The sequence below is a fragment of the Chamaea fasciata genome, unplaced genomic scaffold (genome assembly GCF_029207755.1).
Source record: "Chamaea fasciata isolate MVZ Bird 193981 ecotype frontalis unplaced genomic scaffold, bChaFas1.0.hap1 SCAF_1, whole genome shotgun sequence".
NCBI lineage: Eukaryota > Metazoa > Chordata > Aves > Passeriformes > Sylviidae > Chamaea > Chamaea fasciata.
This window is the reverse complement of record NW_027094086.1, coordinates 95,217,715-95,241,060: the sequence shown is the minus strand read 5'-3', so window position 1 is coordinate 95,241,060 and position 23,346 is coordinate 95,217,715. Positions and strand designations below refer to the sequence as shown.

Below are 23,346 nucleotides of genomic sequence, written 5' to 3'. Positions count from 1 at the left end.
CAGTGTGTTTGAAACATAGGTTTTTGTCATTATAGGAGAACAGTTAGTTGGGTACATATTAAAAAGCTTTGGGTTTATGTACAAAAAAAAAAAAAAAAAAAAAAAAAAAAAAAGGTGCCCAAAAATATATGGAAGATCTTCTGGTAGAACAACTGACAAAACAATAAGAAAACAGTTCAGTATTAGATCGAAAAAAAAAAAAAAAAAAGCAACAACAAAAAAAAAACAAAAAACAAAACAAACAAACAACAAAAAAAACCAAACAAAAGACCCAGAAAAACTGATTGTATGGAAGATGGCATTTTGCATTTTGGTGGTGGTTATTTTAAAAGCATTTTAATGAAATATAGTTTCTCGAACAAGATAAAAGGGAGCGGGGGGAACCCTCAAAACAGTATTTTGGGCAAAATAGATGTCTATTTAATTAACTATATTTAATCACTTTCGTCCAGTAGAGGGCAGGATGACAATGACGTGAAAGCGGGAGCTGGCAGAAAGTGCTGAAAAGCGGTTTTCTCAAGGGAATGCCGGTCCTGCTCTGGCGTGTCAGTGAGTACCCCAACTCCTGCTGGCTGCAGCCTGACTTCCAGGTGTGCAACAACCCTAGAGAGCGTTTCTGAGGTTTCCTGAGGCATCTAGAAGGAAACGCTGCAGTCTTTAATACTAATAGATTCTATCTATGTTTTCCAACAGTGTATTAATGGCAGCTAAAAATGTGCTCAGGCAGAGCCAATGCTGTTTTTCGTGGTAGCAGCAATGATGCTGGCCTCTTCCATTTCATGCAGCACATCTGGGACTGTGTTATAATATTTCCCTTCTTTTTCTCTCTGCAGTACTTGATTAAATTTTATTTGGTAGATGTGTAAATCCTTCTCTGCTTAATGGTATTGCTACAAATATTTCTTGTTAAATCAAAATAAAACCACTTTGGCAGCGGGGTAGAAATAATTTTCTTACTGCACCTCGTAACTGCACTCAGTACAAAATAATGTTCTATTACAGTTACAGCATCTCTTTGAATGCAGAGTAGAGACAGCAGAGGCACTGCACCATTGAGACAGATGATTTATTTATGCTGCTGGAAAGGGAGCTTACAACCTGGAGTTATGATTATTTGGACTGGAAGAGAACAGGGAAACAAGGTCAACTTGGCTCAAGTTTAAGACAGAGAAGTCTTGGCTGATCTTGGCTGCTCTGAGCCTGCTTTGGTTATGAAAGCCTTCATAGAACATTGTTTTTATGCCATTTCCTTAAAAGAACATGAAAAGTAGCTGCCAGCAAGGCTCATGCAGCAGTGGACAGCAGCAAAATGAGGTGTTCTTGCACAGGATGAGAGTGAATGACCATGAAGTGAATGGACTTTTACAGGCATGGGCCAGGAGCAGCTCCAGTAAAGGTATCTGAAGAGGAACACGGGGAAACACTTGGTGAAGTAAAGCTAAAAATAAAGGGAAAATAATAATTTCTTTCAAAAGCCAGCACCCATCTCGCTCCCATCTGTGTGGAGCCATCCAAGCCCTCCCATGAGTGAGTTTAAACCAGCTGTCAGAGTCTTGGTGCTTGACTTCTTATATTTAGCAAATACCAACCACTTGAGCATGTTATTCTGATCCTTATGTACCCATCATGGTTCATTAGCCTGGAGCAGAATTGGGCGAAATGTGCCAGCTGATTTACCTGAATCATTGTTAACAGGCATTTCTACCTAAAGACATGATAGGGAACATAAATGGGACAATCCTTAAAATGTCAGCTGAATGAATATTACTGCTAATGTGCACATGGTTGGGGCCAAATAAAACAAACATTTGTGACTTCAGTCTTTGCATTGATGTAGTTGAGATAGTCCAGCTCAAGCATCTTCTCACAGCACGGAAGACAATAGCAGTGTGTTTATCTTGCAGTAATGCCACTTCGGTTGATCTCACTATGGCACTACCAATCATGTTCTTGTGCTCAAAAGGCTTGTCAGCATTTCTCTTCTTTTTTTTTTTTTTTCTCAGATTTGGAACATTAGAAATGTATATTTTAAAATGAGGCTGAGATGGGTAATTCTGTCTGTGTGAGGGGTGCAGGCCTTGCCTTTGAACTCTGCTTCTGTTATATTTTCTAGTGGTGAAACCATGGATAAAAGTAGACTGACAAAGAGTGTCCTTACCTGTAACCCTGTAGCCTTTGACTCTCTTGCAGTAGTTTCCCATAGCCTGCGTGAGAGTATGCTTCATACCACTTTTGAAGTTAGGTTGCGTTGAAGTGTGGTGTATCAGCTAGAAACAGGGACTGTGGGCGTTTCAAGTTTTATATGAGCTCTTGTAGACAACAGGAAATACAAAGACCCTACTCCCAGTGAATAAATTACTTGTGTTTTAAATTACTATTTGTAAGAAAATTCTGGATTCTAGTGAAATTCCCAAAGTAGCTTTTAATATAGCATCCTGATAACATCTTCTCTGGAGAAGAGAAAGCTTTCAGGAGACTTTATAGCAAGTTCCAGTACTTAAAGGGGCCTACAAGAATGCTGGAGAGGGACTTTTCCCAAGGGCATGTAATGGTCAGACACATAAACTGAAGGGTAGGTTTAGATTAGATGTTAGGAAGATGTTCCTTACTTACAAGGGTTGTGAGGCACTGGTTGCCCAGAGAAGCTGTGGATGCCCCATCCCTGGCCATGCTCAAGGCCAGGTTGGATGGGACCCTGAACAACCTGGGCCAGTGAAAGGTGTCCCTGCCCATGGCAGGGGGGCTAGAACTACTTGACTTTTAAAGTCCCTTCCAACCTAAAGAATTCTATGACTATTACGCAGCTTGATCATCCTAGGGTTTTGGATCAGGCCTAGCATTGAGACTACCCTGCTCTGGGAGGGAGACCATGAGGAGGAGGCAACCAGGATGAGGTTAACACGTGCACAATCCAGAGACAATGCTGCGGGTGCCAGGAACTGCACCCGAAAGGAGGTTCCCAGATAAAAAGTCACAGTGTAATAAGTTAAATTATATGAATGTGGACCTTCCTCTGCCTCAATTTCCTTTGATAATATACAAATACTGTGTTTGAGCCTTAACATCTAAAACAAATGTATTAGGCCTCCAAGCAGGTAGGTTTTTTCTTTCCTCTGTACTTCATCCTTTGTTAGCAGTGGAAAAGTATTTTGGATCCCACAAATTTGAAATTCCACCCTGTCTAAGTAACTACATCAAAAAACTGGAATAAAAGAAGAAAACACCAACCTAACTCCTACTATTGTCATCTGCAGTCTTGAAACAGTCCATATACCGACTTACAGGATGATTTTTATAAAACACAAGTGCTTCTCAAATGGTCCTTGAAGCTACTTAGTGGAAATAGCCAGCTATCAGCAAATTCTGTAACAATTCCTACTATAACACACAGTAACAATAGCAATAAATGCAAAGTACAGCACAGTTCATAGCTCTAAACTATAAAAATACCGTCCCTATTTGTGGGGTTATACTTGTTGAGATAAAAGATAGGTAATATTAAAGCTGCTTCTGTACTACAACTTCCAGTGCCCCAGGTCTAGGAAACATGGATATAAATGGAATGAATTCTGGATCCTCCCCAATATCCAGTGCCTTAGTACTGTTTGAAACAAAACTATTCTGATGCAACATAGTTCTCTGCTGGCTTACAGGTACTTAAAATAGCGTAGCATTTACGTATCTATGTAAGGGAATAAGAGAGTATTTTTATTCTAACATAACTGCATTAAGGTGACATTATTTTGTCAGAGATAATTGAAAACCTGTGGTTGTAGATCTATATTCTGCTTTTGTGTCTAGGTCTTCATAAATCCATTAAGAGCTGGGTATGAGCTGTAAGTACAGAATTTGTCTAGATACTTCTTGTTTCATTTGCATTTTCTGCAGCAGATGGGTGCAAGGTTCTACCCTAGCCTTGCTAAAGTTCATACTCTTCCTGGGCCTTCTGACTTATTTTACTCAAATGAAAATCCAGACTATTATCTCTCTTTTGCTGCCACCTTTTGCAAACACGTTTTGTTTGTCTCAGGGGCTAAAAGAGCTTGTGTTTGGGGCTCTGTGTGTTACTGTTGGGTAAGTGTCTGGGAAACTGCAACTAGACTGTAGCTCCACACGTTGTGTGGGGAGAATGAATGGACTCATTTCCAGTCACCAAATCTTCCCTTGAGAATGGGAAATGTGAAACTACTGCTGCATTTATTAACTTCACTTCTAGGATGTATTCTGCTATCCAAGCCTGATGGCTGAACATCTTAGAAATTGTCCATCTCCTTTCTTGGTCACTTTACCATGACTCTTTGGATGTAGCTTTGGTATCTGTGTACAGTTCCTATATTATCCTTCAAGATCACTATTTTCCTTACCTTCTTACCCTTGTGGAACGGCTTATGTATTTTGTTTGTAGTGCAGGGTCCTTTATGTGTATGTATGTGTGAATAGAAAGCATGTCCCAATATTAGACTCACAATCAAAATATTGTTTGCTGTGTTTGGCCAGAAAAGAAGTATTTAAAGCTATTGGGAAGGGAGGAAAAAAAAAAGAAAAGAAAAAAAAATCTCTGGCAAAGCATTTAAAAATGCCAAAGGGATTTGGTTTCTGGATGAGAAGCTAGTTTTTCTAAACAAAACATCTATACTTTCAAAAATATTTCAGGGCAATTCTTTCTGTATGAAGCACATCAATCTTTCTTCAGTTAATGACTTCTCCTTGGCAGTGTTCAAAAGGTGTGTGGATGTGGCAGTTGAGGACATGGTTTAGTGGTGAACACAGTGGGGCTGCATTAACATTTGGGCTCCATGATCTTGGAGGTCTTTTCCAGCTTTTATGATTCTATGATTATAAAGTACAGAGAAGAAGATAGATTAGGATTTATTTCTACTAGTAGTATAACATCTTTGGCACAGCAAGAACACTTTACAACTTCTTTGCAAAGCCACTCATAGAATGGAAGACACTTTGCCATGCACATTCCAGCTTGGTACTGCATATGAGCAATGAATAACAGAAGCACATTGCAGCTGAATAAACTGTCTACTCTTCATCAGAACCAGTTTGTCAGTTTACAGAGCGAAGAGTAAGACTCTTTTATTTTGCCAGATTTTAGTCAGGTATGTTAAGCAAAGTTTTTCAGTTCATTTTGGTTGTGGCATTCAGATGGACTATCATACCTTTTCCATTACTACTCCATTTGGATTAATTCAGCCTATATAGCCATTACAGTCACAGGCAATTGAATAAATTTAAAAATTGAAAGAAGATTTCTGTATAGCTTCAGATCCGAATGGGTCATTATGATTAAAAATGTCATCCTTTCTTGCTTACCTTTACTTCTTAGAAGAAAATCGGTAGTTGTGTTTCTGGTATGCTGCTAGAGTGTGCCTCCCCAAGGTTCTAGTTAAAATTGGTAGAAGATACTTAGATGTTGTCATTGTTCCTTCATTACCCGGTGGGAGTTGTCTCTCTGGGCATGTTTGGCAGAGATACATAAGTCTGCATGTTTGCCAAAGTGTAAATACTCTCCTTTCAAAACTGAGTTTTGATTGCTGAACAGTATTTGTTATGTATGCAGTGCAATTAAGGAGATAAATGTGAAAATAGGGCATAAATAAAATCTAACCTCTGTTGTAGACACAGGTAACTGCAAGGGCTAAAGAAAACCCACTGTAAATTTCATCCTGTTTGGCAGAACTCTGCCATGCTGTTTGTAGGAAGCTATTGCTGTCTTAGTGAGAAAAAAGGGATCTCAATACATTTAAGATGTTGCTCATTTTCCACTGAATCCACTATGCAAGAACATTCAGATTTTTTTGCAGTTTATGGACAGCTGAAGTAAATATATGTTGCAGGAAATACTTGTTGCCATTCAATTGCACCAAATGTTTATATGTGCCTTCCTTTAGCATATGTGTAACCTCCATGAGTCAAATGACAAAAAATGACGTGTGTACATAGCTAGATGTGTTTAAGCACCACCTGGACTGTGGCCTGAAGTATCAGAAGTATGTTCCTGGTATTATAACACTGCATTTCAGTTTTTCAGGCCTTTCGTAAATCATGTAAATCAAATGGGCTGTGTACCTCAAGGATAAGTAACTCGCTTTTTCTCATGCACAGAACGAGGCTCAAAAGGACACCTTGACCTCACGGAGTTAATAGGAGTCCCTCTTCCTCCTTCCATCTACTTTGTCACGGGCTATGGAGGGTTCCCAGCTTACAGCTTTGGTCCAGATTCCAACATTGGCCGGCTGACCAGTGCTATAATACCATCGCCTTTCTACCGAGATTTTGCTATCGTGGTAACCGTAAAACCCAACAGTGATCGTGGAGGAGTGCTCTTTGCAATAACAGATGCCTTCCAGAAGAGGATCTACCTGGGACTGAGGATTTCACCAGTTGATGACAGCACCCAGAGAATAATCATGTACTACACAGAGTCTGGATCCCATATCTCCCGAGAGGCTGCTTCCTTTAAAGTGCCAGTGATGACTAACAGGTGGAATAAGTTTACAGTGACTGTTGAGGGAAATGATATTGCTTTGTTCATGGACTGTGAAGAATATCAGAGGCTTCGGTTTCAAAGGTCTGCTCGAACCTTGGTATTTGAATCTGGCTCTGGGATATTTGTGGGTAATGCAGGAGCCACGGGACTGGAAAAGTTCACAGTAAGTGCTGTCTGATAAATTCACATGGCTCAGTGCTTAATGCATGTACTCTGTACCCAAGAAACCCTGCTTACAGAGGTTATATCTCAAGTGAGGGTCAAATCATATGGCTTATTTTCCATACCTAGATAGGGTTTGGGCAGTGAAGTTACATAACCTCTGGTTTGATATGCAAATGTTCTGAGAGCCTCAGAATTTTATTAATAGTCCAGATATTAAGCCAAATCTTCAGTTTGAATATTAGAAATTTCAAAGTAAATATGTCACATAATTTTTTTATGGCCTTTCTAAGAAGGGCAGATTTCAGAAAATTCATTTTCCTAATTTCTGAGAATACTTTATTATTTAGTCAGTGTTTTAAATGTTTATTAGTTAGGTATTCATATTCAACATCAGAAGGAGAATGATGACATCAGAGGTAAAGATAGTTGGAAGATAAGGGTGTATTTTTACAATTTATATGTTATTTGAAGCTTATCAGGTGCTTTAGGAAATAGAATGCACCAAAACCACTACTAGGAAGCCTTCTTAGCTTGAGTGCAAGCATCCTTCCTGCTGCATCCTGACTTAAATTCTCAGCCACTGAGAGCACCCAGCATCTGTGAGATCAACTCAATGTCAAATGGAAAGGAAAATGTCACACTTTATCTGTTCTATTTTTGTATATCCTGGACTCCAGAACTTGTATTGTGTTTTGTGAGATTAATGTCTCTTCTAAGTTCGTCAAGCAGCAGCACAAAACAGTGGATTCGTTTCTGTAGGACATAAAGATGTTCTTTCCAAAGTTCAGGCATACTGGCAGGTTGTAAGTTCCACCTGTTAAGCAGCAAGTTTAATGTACTTTTATAATTTGTCTGACTAGTTTAAGCACCTAGAACCACAGAACTATATGGATTAGCAGGAAATAAAGGGTGCAAAGTGATATGTACAAAAACTGCATGTTGGTGCTACCTTTCTCAGGCAACTAGAAGGACGGTAGTATTGTGAATGCCTGATCACTAAGTAGGGTTGACAAACATTCAGGAAAAGGAAAATGCTTTGGTATCCCACCTGGAGAACACATATGATGATCGCTTGTTGAGATTATCACCAATAAATCTGTAAATATGATGACAGAAATGCATGGTGGATGACGCTGTCACGCATTTCCACTGAAACAGGCTGTTCTGTCTACTACAGAGTACATACATTTCAGCCAATACTCTGAGTGCTTCATTAGCACCATTTGTGACTTGTACTCTAGGTTCCTGTGCCTTTATTTCTTCATGCATCATATGTCCCAATTGCTTTTGAGTAGAAAAACTAAATGAACCTCACTCAAACTCTGTTTCTATGCCAAGAACTGTTTACATTAATTGCCTAAAACAGAAATAAATCATAGCAGATTGTGCAAATGAATAGATGTCAGATGCTGGTTTGCTCTGGCTAATGCGAGTTCTTGTGTCTAAGGCTCTGTCTGTCAGACACAAAAGGACACAACTATCATCAGATTAATTGAAACTAAAGGCAAATCTAGCCATGATGCTTGTAAACAACAACCAAGTATATCTGAATCAGTGATGATGCCAGATGCTGCAAACTAGTTTTTACAGGGAAGGCAGCAGCAGCTATAGGACCCAGAGAGGGAGTTAAATATTGCATACCTACCATCCCTATAATGCAGATTGGTCCCTAACTTTCCTACTTGGAGAAATTGAGGAATTGGCAAGCATTAACACTTGGGAAACATTAGAGCTCTCCATTTTGCTTTCTTTACTGTCTGGGGCCACAAATTAAAACAAGAGGAGAAAAATGTGTTCTCTAAATGTGATTCACTTGTACTGTGAAAAAAAGATCACTTCCAGGAGACTGCTTAATTGGTTGTGCCTCCTTTCATGTATGATTTTTCAGTGAACTGTTCAGTCAGTCTGCCATCATTCAATATCTGAGTTGCCCATTAAGTTTTGAGTGAAATAGGATGTCGAGATTACTGAGCTATTGCCTCAGAAGGCTGGCAAACTCAGGAGGCACCAAGTGCATGAGTTTCATGGTCTTGAGAGGTAGATAAATTAGATGATTTTTAAAGATAGAATCGCAAATTTGATTCCTTTCTAAAATATTCTAGGTGGTGTGTTACATGTAAGCAGGTTCTTGACTTGAATATCTATCTTTGTGTCCTATTGTGCATCACATCTGTGAGATCTTATAATAAGGAAGCATCCCCCACATTTCTTAAACACTTTGAGTCTTTGCAGAAACAATTGTTAAATGTTTTAAATGAAATTGTTACATCTCCTTCAGCATGCCAGGCTGAGAAGTACAGTTTGTGACTCTGTAAAAAGAAACTGAATTTTCTGATTGTTATCAGAAAATCCATCTCGTTTATTTCCTCTCTGGAAAGTTTTAAACTGGTTTCTTCCTGACTCTCTTCATCACTAACTAGTATTCCCATACCATCCTTTGTCTCCATTTTTAGGGCTTTCACATACCAGGGTTTTCTGGAGCTGCAGTGCACCTCTTAACTACAAAAAGCAGACAGTGTTTAACAGAGTGTATGGCATAATCCAGGACTAGATCCTTCAGCTGGGGCACTAACAATACGGTGTGGTGATCATAGTGTCATTGCGACATGACAGTCGTATTCTGGCAGCTTTCTTTTGCTCTACATTTTGCAAAAGGAAATTTGTGAACGTATTTATGTCTTTATATTTGGATTATTATCGTGAAATTTTATACTTCAGACCATTTTCCAAATAAATCAGAACACAGTTTGAGGTATTTTGTTGCTTTGTTTATTTCCCACCCCTCCACCTTCACATATGCTGCTTAAAATATTACTTCCTTGAAATGTTTTTGATGTTCCATGCAGGGCTCGATTCAACATCTGACAATCAAATCTGACCCAAGGGCTACTGAAGATCATTGTGAAGATGATGATCCTTATGTAAGTATTCTTACAAAGTATTCCTCAATGCCTCAGAGATTTCAAAATAAATTTCCATTTGACATCTTTCATAACACTAGATGTAGTATTTTTTTCTTGGAAATATTGTATCATACTTCAAACTATATGTGGGGCAGATTTCTTTTCCTGTACAACCCCCAAACCTTTTTTTTTAAAAAAGTATTATTTTATTTTGTCTAAAACACCTTTCAGGAAACAAACTATGGGTTTTATTTTTCTGAAGGTTCATTTTCATGGAAAGCTGTAAGCACTGAAATAAGTTAACATCATAATGGCACTGAGGCTTTGCCAGTCAAGAAAAGGGGCATTTTCCTGCATTTAAATGGCCAGTTCCTTGGACATCATGCTTTTTTCCCTGACTTTTGTGAACTTTCTCCCAATAACTGGGTTTTGCATAGGCTTCGGGGGACAGCAGTGGCAATGGCAGCATTCAAGAATATGACATTTCTGAGGCACAAGAAGTCCTTGCACCTTCTCGTCTTCCCATGAGGGTAAATTTTTTTTGATTTATTTACTTTAAAATTCTGCTTTAATATTACTCTTCTGAAGGGTGGGGTCTGGATTTGATTGGTAGCTTTCATATTTGGCAATTTCCAAGGGCTCCCATGAGAACAACATGTACCCATCCGTGAGAATGATGGCACAGTGCTAGATAAAAAATCTGGAATATTTGACAACAATCAGCAACCAGATCTTGGGAAGAGATTACAAGAATACAAGATTGGGAAAATATATATGACAGTTCCTGGGAACACTCTTTTACTCTGCATTAATTTTTATCTCAGGAAATGCTTGAGTCAAGAGTATATGTGGTTAGTGGAACTTAGCTGAGTTATTCATCCTTGAATTTCTTGTTTTGTTGTTTGGGATTTTTTTTAACACATGAAAATTTTACCACCCTCTGATTCCTGCTGCAGAATTCCTTATCTAATTGAATGACGTTTAGTGAAGAACGTGCGCCTTTTTATTGCCCTTCTGAACATGCTAACTGTGACTCTCATTTGGTGGTTCATGGGCTGGATGACAGAGTAAAGAGCTGTTTCTTACTATATTTAGAGATTTCTAACACATCGTGTCCTCCTCACTTTTTGTACCAGTCTTAATTATTCCAGTCCACCCCTCACAACGAAAGTTTCCATGCTGCTTGTGTCAATCATTCTTTTTAATAAAAGTTCTCATTGGTTCCTTTAGAGAAAATCAGTAGGTTTCTGAGAAATAACTTCACAGAAACCATTCTCACATTTGTCTGATATTGTACATACTTCATCTATTTCACTGTTGAATCTTACAGAACCCATGGGCAAATACTTTCTGGTTGTGATGTCCTGTCATTCACTCACTGTGTTTCCTACCCTTTTCATACCAAGACTTCAGTTTTAGTCAGATCTGCTGCTGAGTTTCCCAAGAACATTTTTCTTCAGGAATTTTAACTCTTCCAGGGTCAACATGAATGGAAGAAAACCTTGGTTTTTTCTATTATAGACTTCAAATTCTCTGATCACTCGTTTTATAACTTTATTAAATATTGACCCAGCCTCCTGCTGCTGATGTGTTTGAATAAATTTTTTTTTTCCTTTTACATATGAGCTCATTAAACTAATTTTGGCCTGCCTTGTGCTTTGCACAGAATCACAAACTAGTTGAGTCTGAAAGGGACTTTTGAAAATTGTCCTGTCCAATTCCCTTTTCAAAGCAGAGCTGAATACAGCTGGTTGCTCAATGAGCAGGTTGTTCAGTGCCAGTTGGTTTTCCTCGAGAATGGAGACTCCACAGCTTCTCTGTTTCAATGCAGGTTTTTTTCTGACATAGAGCCTGAATTATGTTATGTATGTATGTTAATGTGTGTTCATTATCTTTTTTCCTTTCACTGGCTACAGCCAGTGAGAAGGATCTGATTCTGCGTCTTCTTTACTCCCTCTTATCAGGATCTTCTACGCATTGATAAGATTGTTCTGAGCCTTCTTGAGGCAGTCCTTGCTCTTTCATCTTTCTCTAAGTGATCTAAAGACAGGCAGCTCACCCCAGCTGGTACTGCTGCATGGAGTAATTTCTCACTGGATGCAGGATTTACACTTTACTTTTCTTGAATTTCTGAAGCCAGGTGGGGTCTTTCCAAATGGCAGCAAAATCACCTAGGGCTTGATGACTGCTCTGCATTTTACATCACACCACAACATTTAATGCATGAAATAAGGGGCTGTTGAAGGGTGAGTGGGTTTTACTGACCACCCCTTGGCTCTCCAGCTCTCAGATCATCTTATGGATGGGGATCACAGCATCTCGGGTTGTTCTATACTGCTGGCAGTGCACTATCAAAGTGGCAATTGGTACCTGTTGCTCTTCCCCCTTCAGAAATCCTACTGTAGATGGATTCTCGGACAGTCCAGGCAGGGTGTTCAATTGCCAGATGCTCTCTGTCACTACAGCCACTATCCCAAATGCCCACCTGAGTCCCTTTGGGTGTTTGAAATACCCACTTTGGAGGTACCCCAAAATGCATGGGGCCTCTGAGCCAGTCATAATAGGGTGTTTCTTCCATTCATTTCCAGTCAGGCTCACATCTGCTTCCACCAAAGTAAAATCCTGTGATCCCCCTGTCACACCAGTGATAGAGACAGATTCTGGCCCTGCATGTCTTGATGGCATTAATGTGCACTGTGCACCAGTATCGACCAAGGCCTTATATTCTTGTGGTTCAGATGTGCCAGGCCAACAAATCCACACAGTCCAAAAAACGCGATTTTCCTTAGCCTCTACCCGACTAGAGGCAGGGCCCCTCTAAGCCTGGTTATCCTTCTTTTCTTGGACATATGTCTTAGAGGTTCCTTCAAGGGGGTCAGACATGTCATCATCATCATACCTGGCAGTTCATCTACGGGCAACTGGAGCTGCTTCCCTTTTGGTGGAACTTCCTCTCTGAGTTTCCCCTTCCTTCACTTCATGCACCTGTTGTGCCAGAGCAGCAGTAGATTTTCCATCCCATCTCTTTATGTTTTCTCTGCAATGACGCAGGAAGAACCACAGCTCAGCTCGTGGAGTGTACCTTCTCTCCCTATCTGGGGAATGTCTGCATTGGGTACCAGAACCTCTGATCTGTACTGCCGAGATTTGGAGAAGGTCCTCTCTAATCTCCTCCCTGAGCCTCTTATGATTCTCCTCCACCTTATCTTCTAGTTTCTGAAGACGTGTTTCTACAGCTGCAATTCTGGCATGTGTTGAGCCATGCAAAGCATCTGCATATGCCCAGAGCTTCTTTGCCAAATCAAGCACAGTCTCCTCCATGTCCTCCCACTTCATTATTGCTAAAGCAGAAGAGTATTCTTGTGGCCCAAGTCATATAAGTTTTCGCCACATCACAGATGTATGTGGTACCAAGTCTGGGTTCCTAGTGTTTATGACATCTGAGAAGACCATCTCTGCCACTGCCATTTCTCTCAAGCATTGAATCCCTTGTTCTATGGTCTTCCACTGGGTTTGCTGCATATAGAGTTCATCTGCACACAGGTATCTTTTTGCCACGCTTCCTAGGACCCATACCCAGAAACTGCAAGGATTAGCTTCTCTCAGCATCTGTTGGTTGATGACTGGATCAAGTGACAGGGATCCCAAATGCCTCGCTTCAGTGCCGTCCAGAATTGTAGCCTCGCCTGCAGCATCCCAAAGACGGACTAACCAACTAATTATAGATTCATCAGGTTGTCGCCTGTAATCCTTTCTTAGGCCCCGGAGGTCCTTCAGGGAAATGGAATCAATATTGGCTTCTGATCCTGTGCCCAATGCTTTGGCTTCTGATTTTGGTGAAGGTCCTTCTCCTGGGTCATCGTCGTCCACTGGTCAATCGGTTTTCTGTGTGTGCTTCTTTGCTGGAGCAACTGCCAGGGGCTTAAGCTTACTGTCTGGTTTAGCTGCCGACTCAGGCTCAGGTTCTGATTTAGCTGCTGGCTTCATGACTGGGGTGTTGGCTGCAGCCTGAGTGACTGGGGTAGCTGTTGATTTGTATCCCTGCCCCCCTGCCTCCGTCTGCTGCCCTACAGTATCCAGCAGTGTGTGATAAGCATATGCCAGGGCCCAGCTTACTGCAATTATCTTTTCCCCTTTAGAGGCATCATGGTACTTCTCTTTCAGATATTTCCCCACCTCAGCTGGATTCTGAATTTGTTCATGTGGGAAGTCCCAGACTGTAGAATCAGAAAATTCCTTCAGGAGTTGGCCCATATCCTCCCATTCTCCACACCACTCAGGATTTTCTATGCCTGGGTCTACTCCTGGGTCAGGGGTTTCATCAGCCCCTCTAGAAATCTCAGCCCTCATACTAGAAAAGCTGTAGAGGTTTAAGGCAGATTTGGGAGGAAACCTCCTCAGGGGCCCTCCCTTCCCTCCCCCAACCCATTCGGGGAAAAAAAACCAAACCTCCTCAGACAGAAGTGGAAAGAACCCCGTTTATTAAACAGGCAAAGCACTCCCCAGCACAATAAATTGGACAATACCCAATGACAAGAACTTTGTGCAGCTCTGGAGAGATGACAGATTTAGAAAAGAAGTCCTTCCTGGAGGTGGTTGCTCTGTCTCAGTCCCTCTGGCGCTGGGAAACGTTGCTGCGCAGGATGGATCTTGGTGGTTCCAGGTGCGAGCCCCCCACAGCACTCCTCTGGGTCCTCAGTCCGGAGAGATTTTATCAGGTCCAAGGGAAGGCAAAAAAAAGGAGGGGGAAAGAAAAAAAAAAAAAACAGGAAAGAAAAAAGGAAAAAAAAAACCACAGGAGGAGAAAAAAGAAAGTGAAGGTTCTCCCCCTCTGCTAGCTACTAACTAACTAACTAACTAACTACTGAGAGAAAAAAAGCACGAAGCAAGAAAAAGAAGATCTCTCCATCCCTCGCTGTGTGTTGCTGAACCTGACTCTCAAGGCCAGTCAGCGGAGGAAAGTTTCTGAAAACAAACCACATGCCTCTTCCCCCTGCTCCCAGGCCCAACAGATGACTGGGGATACAAACCTCACACCGTCACCCCAGGACAACATCACACCACAAAATTTAATCCATGAAATCTTACTGTGCCTTGACTTTTTCTCATTTGGATAAAACTGTAGCTAATTCAGGAAAGATGTCTAGCTTCTCTATCCAGAAAAATATCAATTCTTTTAGCTATTGTTTTTAGCTTCTGTTTAATAATCTTCATAATTACTGCATGGTTCAAAATTACACACAGCAATAGTATAATTTTTTGCTTATATTCCTCCTTCTGAAAGATGTGACTTAATCCCAGCTGGCCACTAAGCACCACACAGCCACTCCCTTATTGCCCCACCAGTGGGATGGGCAGAGAATTGGAAGAGAAGTCAGAAAACTCATGGGTTGAGATAAAGACAGTTTAATAGGTAAAGCAATGCTGAGCTGGAATGAAACAAGCCAAAGGTCCTTCTTGGAAATGCAGTCTCTGACAAGTGTACAATACTTATGGTTTCCTCCCTCTCTATGGGTTTGTCAAGTGTACATCCCTTGCTTTGGAGGAATGGGGTCCAAAAGTACTACACTAGTTTTTCTCAGAATTCTGGTTTGCTTGATAGATATGGTGGTTCTGATTGCTGTGCTTTGAGGAAGGTAATCGAGTGGTCCTTCCCTTAAAACATGTGATAAGCCTTTGCTCTAAACCGTTCCTTGGGATTTTTTTTTTAGCCTGAAGATACGTTGGCTGAGCCAGTGGAAGCCCCCCCAACCACATTGTCTTATTTGGAGGAGTTTGATTTCTCTGGAAATCCCAGACAAGAAGAAACCTCAGAAGCAGCTAAATTTAAAGAACAAGGCACTGCCTCGGGTTTGGGGGTTTTTTGGGGGGATGGGGTCATTTACATTCTCTGGTTCTGAGTCTGTCATTTCCCTGTGTATGGAAAGCCACTGTCATATTTTGGGTGCAGCCAGGAAAGGAAAATCCTATGGTTTTGGACATCCTGTGTGCTAGAAAAGAATTGGCACATCAAACATTTGATCTTTGAAAGGGCAGTCTGTCAAACGGCAATTCATTAATAGCAGCAAAGGTAAGTGGTAGCAACTGCAGCCACTATTCAACACAACTCTCACTTCTCCCTCTGTATAGGGGCTTATCTCAGACTCATTGTTGTTAAACATGCCAAGAATGGATTCACCCTTCTATAGTGTGGAAGTTTCAGTCTCAGAATTTTAGTTCATATTTTAATTGTTTTTAAAAAATGTACTTGGATAAAACTAAGAAACTGACCTGAGGAGCTGCTGTGACAATCTATAACACTCCAGTAAAAGTGCAAGTGTTAGGCAAAGGGAATGAAAGGAGAAAAATTGTCTTCATTCTGCTCAGGTCGGTGAGAAGCATGGCCCCCCATGGGTCATACAATTCTGCAAATAGTCCTGCTGGCTCTAAAGCCACATTACACCTCTAAAATGGATTTAAGATGGTTATTTATTTGATGACCTGATACAGTAAAGCACAGCCTTTCATGTAAAACTGAATCCTGCCACAGAATAAACAACTATTCACTACCTCTATTGCCTCCAAAGGATGTGAATGTACCTAGTGCACCAGTGGGGTGTTTTGAGTACAAGTGTAGGCAGCAAAGCAGAGGCAGCAAGGCATAGTGCAGTGAGGCATCCAGTTCTCCACTGCTAGGACAACTTCAGGGCACTCCTAGAAAGCAAATAGAAAAGCTAGTTATATTAATAAGTTCAAAGACAATGCTGCTCCACATTTGGCTCCACACATACTTCAGATAGTATCTGTTGTAATTAATTTTTATTTTTTTGTGTTATATGGATGACAAATAGGCAACCATTAGACTAGACCTCGAGGAAACCGTGATATAGCAATATAATCCCTGACCTTAAAACAGATATGTTTTGTAATTTTACTCTCACCTTTCTATTTTTTTCTTTTCTTTTAAAATTTTCAGAGTTGTAAAATGATTAATATTAATCTTTGGAATGTACTTTAGTCATAATCTGAATAATTTCTTTTTTCGTACAATTTGCAGCATCTGTCTCTGATAAATACCTCTGGGCAGGTTATGTTTTGCTCTCTCATGAATAAGTGATTATTTTATTTAGATGTAGCTGTCACAGAAACTGGACAAGGCAACAGTGAGTCTACCACAGTCACGCAGAAAATGTCAAGAGAAGAAGATGGCTCTGGTGCTGGAGTTTTGCCAGGAGTAAACAGAGAGGAGGTCTGTATAACAAGTTTATCACATGCCTAATCTTTTAGTCCCAAGAACAGGAAAATCTGGACTTGGAAACATATTGTAAGGTAGTATGTAACCTGAATTCTGTATGATTCTACAAATTAGAATTACATGGGTCACCCAATTGGAATCCTGTGAGCTACTGGAATACTTGCCCTACTTGTTGGGATATTTCAAAATAATCATCTGCCACTACATTTTTTATTGATTAATATTCCTACTGAAACAGCCACCACAGATTTTTCTAAGCAAAAAATAAATAATGACCTTTCCTTCCTCTTGCCTTGAGACTCCTACACCGAAAGCTCATTCTTCTTACTGCTTGAAACTACAGTCAATCATGACAGCTTCTTTTTGCCAGAAAACACACTGTGTCACCAATGACAGAAATTTAGAATGAAATTTCCACATTGTGTGTGTTTAGTTCAAGTGTTTAAGGTCACTCCTTTCATGGTCTTCTTGCATCCTGTGTTTACTGTGGTAAAACATAGCAAATGGTGAAACACTAAGTTAAGGATCATCTGTTGGACCTGACATACAAGAAGTTTTAGTATTTGTTGGAGAATTTCCAAATATAATTCCTCTAACATTTTCATGCCTGAATTCACATCTTTTTAAAGCAGCAATTCTAATATTATTTTATATATATAAATTGATAAACTAAATATCAGATAAACTATTACTGCCTTTTTTTTTCCTTTTTGTGCCATATTACTTGAATAAAAATTGGTTCTTTATTTAGGAAGGTGACACATTAAGCTTAAATCTATTATGACAAGTGGTTTGCTTACTCACTTATCTATACAAATTTTCCTTACTTTATTTCAATTTCTACATGTTTTTCACTACACAGATACCCAAGATGATTATATAGTATAATAATGATCAATCATTTAGAAATTAATAATTTTAAAGAGTTGTTACTGCCACTTCTCCCTTAGGTTTTGCTTGCACCCAGTGTTACTCCTACCTAGGTACAGAATCTGGAATTTGTTTTTGTTTAGTTTCATGCTATTCACTGCCCAAATGCTCCAGGCTACCCAGAACCCTCTGCAAGTCCTCCTGTCTTTCAGGAGAGTCAGCAGCATCTCACAGTTTGGAATCATCAGCATACTTGCTAATGGTGCATTCAAGCCTGCATACAGTTCACTGAGAAATATATTGAACAGAACTGGCCCTAGGATTGATCCCTGAGGAACACTGCTGGTGACCAGTCACCAGCCAGATGTGGCCCTGTTCATCGCAACCCTTGAGCTCTGCCCCTTCAGCCAGATCTTCACCCAGCACATTAAAAACCCACTCATCCTGCAACAGGAAAATTTGTCCCAAAGGGTGCTGTGATGAGCAGTATCAAAAACCTTACAAAAACCCTGGGAAGTTACATCCACCTCTGTCTCTTCATCCTTCATGTGGGTGACTTCACCACAGAAAGATACCAAATTAGTTAAACAGGACTTTTGCTTTGTGAACTCAAGCTGAGCGTTCCTGACAAGTGCAGTGTTCTTTAAATGCTTTTCAGTGGTACTCAGTATGATCTTCTCCTTAACTTTCCAGGAATTAAGGTTAGGCCAACAAATCTGTAGTTATGCCTCTTCCCTTCCACCCTTTTTGTAGACTGGAATAACACTGATTATCTTCCAGTCAACAGGAACCTGCCCAGACTCCCAAGATCTTCGGCAGATGATTGAGAGGGGTCCTGCCATACCATCTGCTACTTCCTTCAATACTCTAACACTGGATCTGCAATCCTGTTATCTCATTCAGGCTATGATCTCTACCCACAGTTTAACTAAATAAATTCTATTCTAACGCTTCTCCAGATGGGAAAAAATTCTGTAATGAGTCCAGATTAATATATATATATATCCATATATATATATATACACATATATATATTTTTAAAAAAAAAAAAAAATTCTGGTCTTTGGGACCTTTTTATCTTTTTTTTGCAGAGCCCAGAAAGGTCTTTCAAAAAATCAGTTTACAGCTCCTTTGCTGAAAGCTGTCATCCTGTTAGCTTTAAAATGCTTTGAGAGTTATAGTATTTCATCCCTCCTAGTTTCATTAGCTGATAATGGAACCCAAAGTATTTCATTGATGCTTTAAAATGTGAGTAAATGCTAGTGTTTATTTCAAAATTCAACACTGACTTACGTGTTTTGTTCTGCATACTGGTTTTTAATTTAAATATGTATTAATGTCCGAGCTTCATTCCTGGAAGGTCTTTTTTTGTTCCTGGAATATTTAAATTATTCCTTTTGTTATTATTACTTTCTCTTGACCAAATGCTAATGCTTAGCAATATTATAGTCTTGCTGTTTTCCATTTTTATTTTTTGTTATCATTTCATTTTCTGCCACTTTTTAACCCATGTGTAACCCTCCTTTGTTAGAGTCGTAGATCTTGGGGAAGCTGGCTAAAACACTCCTAAACATGTCTATCTTAACTCTCACAATTTTTTCCCTGACAGACTGAGTATGTGAAAATGATATTTTTCAAACCTACACTATTGACTTAGACTGTGCAGATTTGTGTGGATATGAAATAAAATCATGGTCATTTGCATATAGGTAACCAGCTCAGAGAGCAACTTATCTGTAGGTGCATGAATAGAACAACTTATCTATAGGTGCATGAATGATCTTTAATTTGCTAAATAGAATATACTGTTTGTATGGTGCCTGTCAGGTTCTGACTGCATTGAACAAAGCAAGGGTTGTAGGAGAAAGAGAGGGGAGCGGGGAAGAGAGACAAATGGGAAAAGTAATACAACTTTTTTTTTTTTTTCATATTTCACATTTTAATGACTCAGGGCCAGAAAGGTCACGAAGTAGAGGATGGGTCCACAGAGGCTCTAGGAGGGTCAGGAATAGAAGATATGGAAAATAAAGATCAAGGACCTGGATCTCCAGGGAAACTTGGGCAACTTGGTCAGCCTGTGAGTATTTTCTCTCTGTTGAAAGAAAACATGTATTTTAGAAAGGGTAATCCATCACACATACGTGGAGACCTGGAACTGCACAACCTTGCACGCTGTCACCAGTTACACTTATACGAGACGGGTTTTAGCCCAGCAGGTCAGGAGGGTCCTGCCTACACTGCACAAGTATCAGGGGCAGGGGCCTAGTGAGTGACAACCATCAGAAAGCAAAGGCAAGCAGCTGCTGTGCCAACATACAAATGCTCTCAGAGCAGCAATTCCACCAACTCCTTGGGCAGTGCTGCAGCACCCTCCCAGCTGTCATGTTGGAATGTGGACAAAGGTGCAGAACTCACAGACTCCCTTCAGTGACTTCTCTTCAGTGACTTACTTCAAATCTTTGTGAACCATCAGCACAAGATGCATGAGATTAAACAAAGGTGCAAAATATCCCACAGTGCCACAGTGTTTGATATAGTTCTGGTTTGTCATTTTGTCACTGCATGGCATATCACAATTTAATTAATTGCCTTTCTCTTCCGTTGCTTCTATGTTACAGTGTTTTATTCATCTTCCTAAAAAAGATGTTCTATTTTAGGGCATTCCTGGTAAAAATGGATTACCTGTGAGTACTCTTTTGTACATATTTTGGTTAATTGAATTAAGAAAAACACATTTTTATGAGGCTCTGCTACACTGAGGCTTAAGCAGAAAAGTGTTTCCTTCATCTTCTCTCTTTAGAAAACAGTTCCGGTATTGTAGTTGACATCCTCAGGTTGTTAAGAGAGCAAAATCCAGGTTTCTAAGAGAAATTTGTGATTTCCCAGTTGCAAAGAAAGGAAGAGGCATGGCATGACATGGCATGGCATGGCATGGCATGGCATGGCATAAGCAGCTGTACCAGGAATTCAGCTGTGATGCGGCTAGCTTTTTCTGCAGATGGGTATTTCAAAAAGAGGGCATATTCAGACCCCTTCTAGAGGGGTCCTTCATTGACCCTCCATAGACACATGCTTCCATGTTGCCTGCTCCTAACCTCAGCTGCAATTAACTTTGTAGATAATTGAGAATACTTTTGAGTTAATTACAATGTACCTCTCACCCCTTTACTCTTGTGCAGTAATTCAACTGCACCTTCTGCCTTATCATTCGTACTTTCCTTTCTCTGAGTTCCTCTACTTTACCCTTCTCTGTCACATTTGCTGTCCTCTTCCTGGAGTGTTCCTTCCCAGCTTCTCCAGGTAATTCCCACCCCAGGGTCAATCCACCACAAGCTGCTGATAGCCTGCACATGCATCCTCTATGTGAGGTATTGCCCAGCAAAGCACACAATGACAAACCCATAGCTGTCATATTCTGTGCAAGTCTCAGCTGCTGTTCTGTATCTGTCTTCTACTGATGTTCCACTGCCTGGCTTCTTTGTTTCCTTTATCATTTGTTTCCTGCTGCCACTTTGTGCGTCTTTCCCCTCTCCAGGACCTTATCACACAGAGGCTGTCACCATTCCCATGACCTCTCCTCTTTTTCCATACTAACATGTGGCACTGCTGGGAGCTTCCTGAGTCTTCCTGCCCCCTGCAACTGAACCTCAAATGAAACTGGTATGTTTTAAGATAATAAAAAAAAAAATCAGTGGTCATTCACGGGGTGCATTATTGAGGTCCTTTCTGAATGCTGCCTTCAGACACTGGTATCTTCAAAGAAATGTTGCTAGATTTGCAAATATTTAGCCAAAACTCAGGTTATGTGTCATTAAAGTGTTTTTGGACAAGAAGTTTATATTTTATGTATTAACAGAAGCCTGACTACCTTCATGAAGCATATCTTAAAAGAAAATTCTATGAAATCAATATGTCTTAGAGAAAATTCTTCAAATGCAGTTCAAATGCTTCAAAACCAATTGTCTTGTCCTTGTGAAAATAATCCTATTTTCTATCATAGGCATCTTGTGACAGAGTCTTGTACTTTTCGTAGTTACTCTTTTGTCCATGTACATCTGGGTTCCAGTCTTACATACACCCATGCAACTTTACTATTGTTTTGATGGGGCTTCACTCAACAATGAAATTAGCATTTCATGAGAACATATAGCATATATATATATATATATATATATATATATATATATATAGCATATATAGCATATATAGCAGATAGATAGATAGATAGATAGAGAGATATATATATATAGATATATATATAATAATTAGCAATGTTATGTTCTATATTTATGTTGTTTGGTCATTTATTTGCTACTTTTCTATGAACCTGCTACCAGTAACCCTACAGGAAAAATCATCATAGGAAAAAAACCACTGTCCAATATTAGAGACATATTTTTCTCCCTAATGACTTTATATAGCCCATCTTTAAAATTAGGGCAGTCCTAAAACTTTTCAGTAGAGTCCATAACCACAGCTGTCCAGATTCCCAAAATGCCAGTGGGAAAATACTATGTGTTTACCTTCTGAATATTTTCTTGAGTGTCCTAACTGAATTTATTAGCAGCCCCATTTTATAATAGCACTGACTTTAAATCTGGTGGGACTTCTTCCTAGCCCATGAACAAGCCTCTATAGGAAGAGCACATGCATATTGTATGTAGGTAATATGAAGATGTAAAGAAGGATAATTTGGGATTCATTTGACTGGTGAAGTTTAGAATGGAAAATGGGGTGAAATGCTATCTAGTATCCCACATTGCCTGTCAGAGGTACGTCCTCAGGAAGGATCCTAGTTGGTAGAAACTGAACAGATTCAAATGGGTTAGGACAAAAAACTGTTTTAGTAGATGGTGGGAGCAGGCTTAAATTAATGGTATGATACTGTGCACTCAGAGCAGCAGCTGGCAATAGTGTGTTACAAATACTACAGTTTTAAAAATCCTTGCCATCAGTGCTGTGGTGGTCCTGTTGACACTCTGCCAAATCCAGATGCAGCCTGCAGGTGTTTCCATCTGTATCCCCCAAAGCCTTCTCTGCCACTTTGCTGTAGGAAGAGTAGATGTGGTGAGAGACACATTTTGGGCACTGCCAGGAGCATTCTATGCCAAGTCCCATACTTCCTCCAACTGTACAAACCAAGAGTTAGAACCTAGCATCCCTACATCCAGCCTCTGCTGCTAAGTGTACAGCCTGTTCAACCGACATGAAAGAGAATGTCTAATTGAAACACTTATTTCCTTTTAGGGTAAAAATGGACTTCAAGGGTTGCCGGGACTGAAAGGAAAAGTGAGCCCAAAAGGTGAAAAGGTATGTGTCCTCCTAATGTCCAACAATCAATCAGACACTTTTTATTCTTGGACATGTATGAATTTGGTACACTCCGAAAGAGACATAAAAATACGGAATCACAGGAAGAATTTAAACATCATACTGTTCATCCATGAATGGCTGGATGGCACCATACCAGAATCATAAGTATTTTTCAAGGCTGTGAATAACCTTCAGCAGTAGAAGAAGTTGGGCTTTCATAGAAGAGCTAAGGAAGAGGTATTGAACACTTAATAAAGAAAAGTCAACTGTATATAACTGCTCTGGGCAACTTACTCTACTAGCTCAGTGATTTAACAGAGGCAGTATAATCATATTACCCTTAGGAAATGAACATAATTGAA

The 23,346-nt window shown here is 40.0% G+C and overlaps 1 protein-coding gene across 5 annotated transcripts in view; it reads left to right on the top strand.

The window, feature by feature from the left end:
• The window catches only part of COL15A1 (collagen type XV alpha 1 chain), a 122,087-nt gene that overhangs the window by 31,758 nt on the left and 66,983 nt on the right, over window positions 1-23,346 (top strand). For 4 of the 5 annotated variants that reach the window (XM_066189954.1, XM_066189945.1, XM_066189937.1 and 1 more), the window contains exons 3-10: window positions 6,115-6,662; window positions 9,511-9,585; window positions 10,005-10,097; window positions 15,279-15,405; window positions 16,677-16,795; window positions 19,623-19,748; window positions 20,329-20,355; window positions 22,919-22,981. In XM_066189954.1, coding sequence (XP_066046051.1) covers window positions 6,115-6,662; window positions 9,511-9,585; window positions 10,005-10,097; window positions 15,279-15,405; window positions 16,677-16,795; window positions 19,623-19,748; window positions 20,329-20,355; window positions 22,919-22,981 — 1,178 coding nt within the window. The remainder of the gene's footprint in view (window positions 1-6,114; window positions 6,663-9,510; window positions 9,586-10,004; window positions 10,098-15,278; window positions 15,406-16,676; window positions 16,796-19,622; window positions 19,749-20,328; window positions 20,356-22,918; window positions 22,982-23,346) is intronic. The other variant, XM_066189928.1, reaches the window with a different exon arrangement.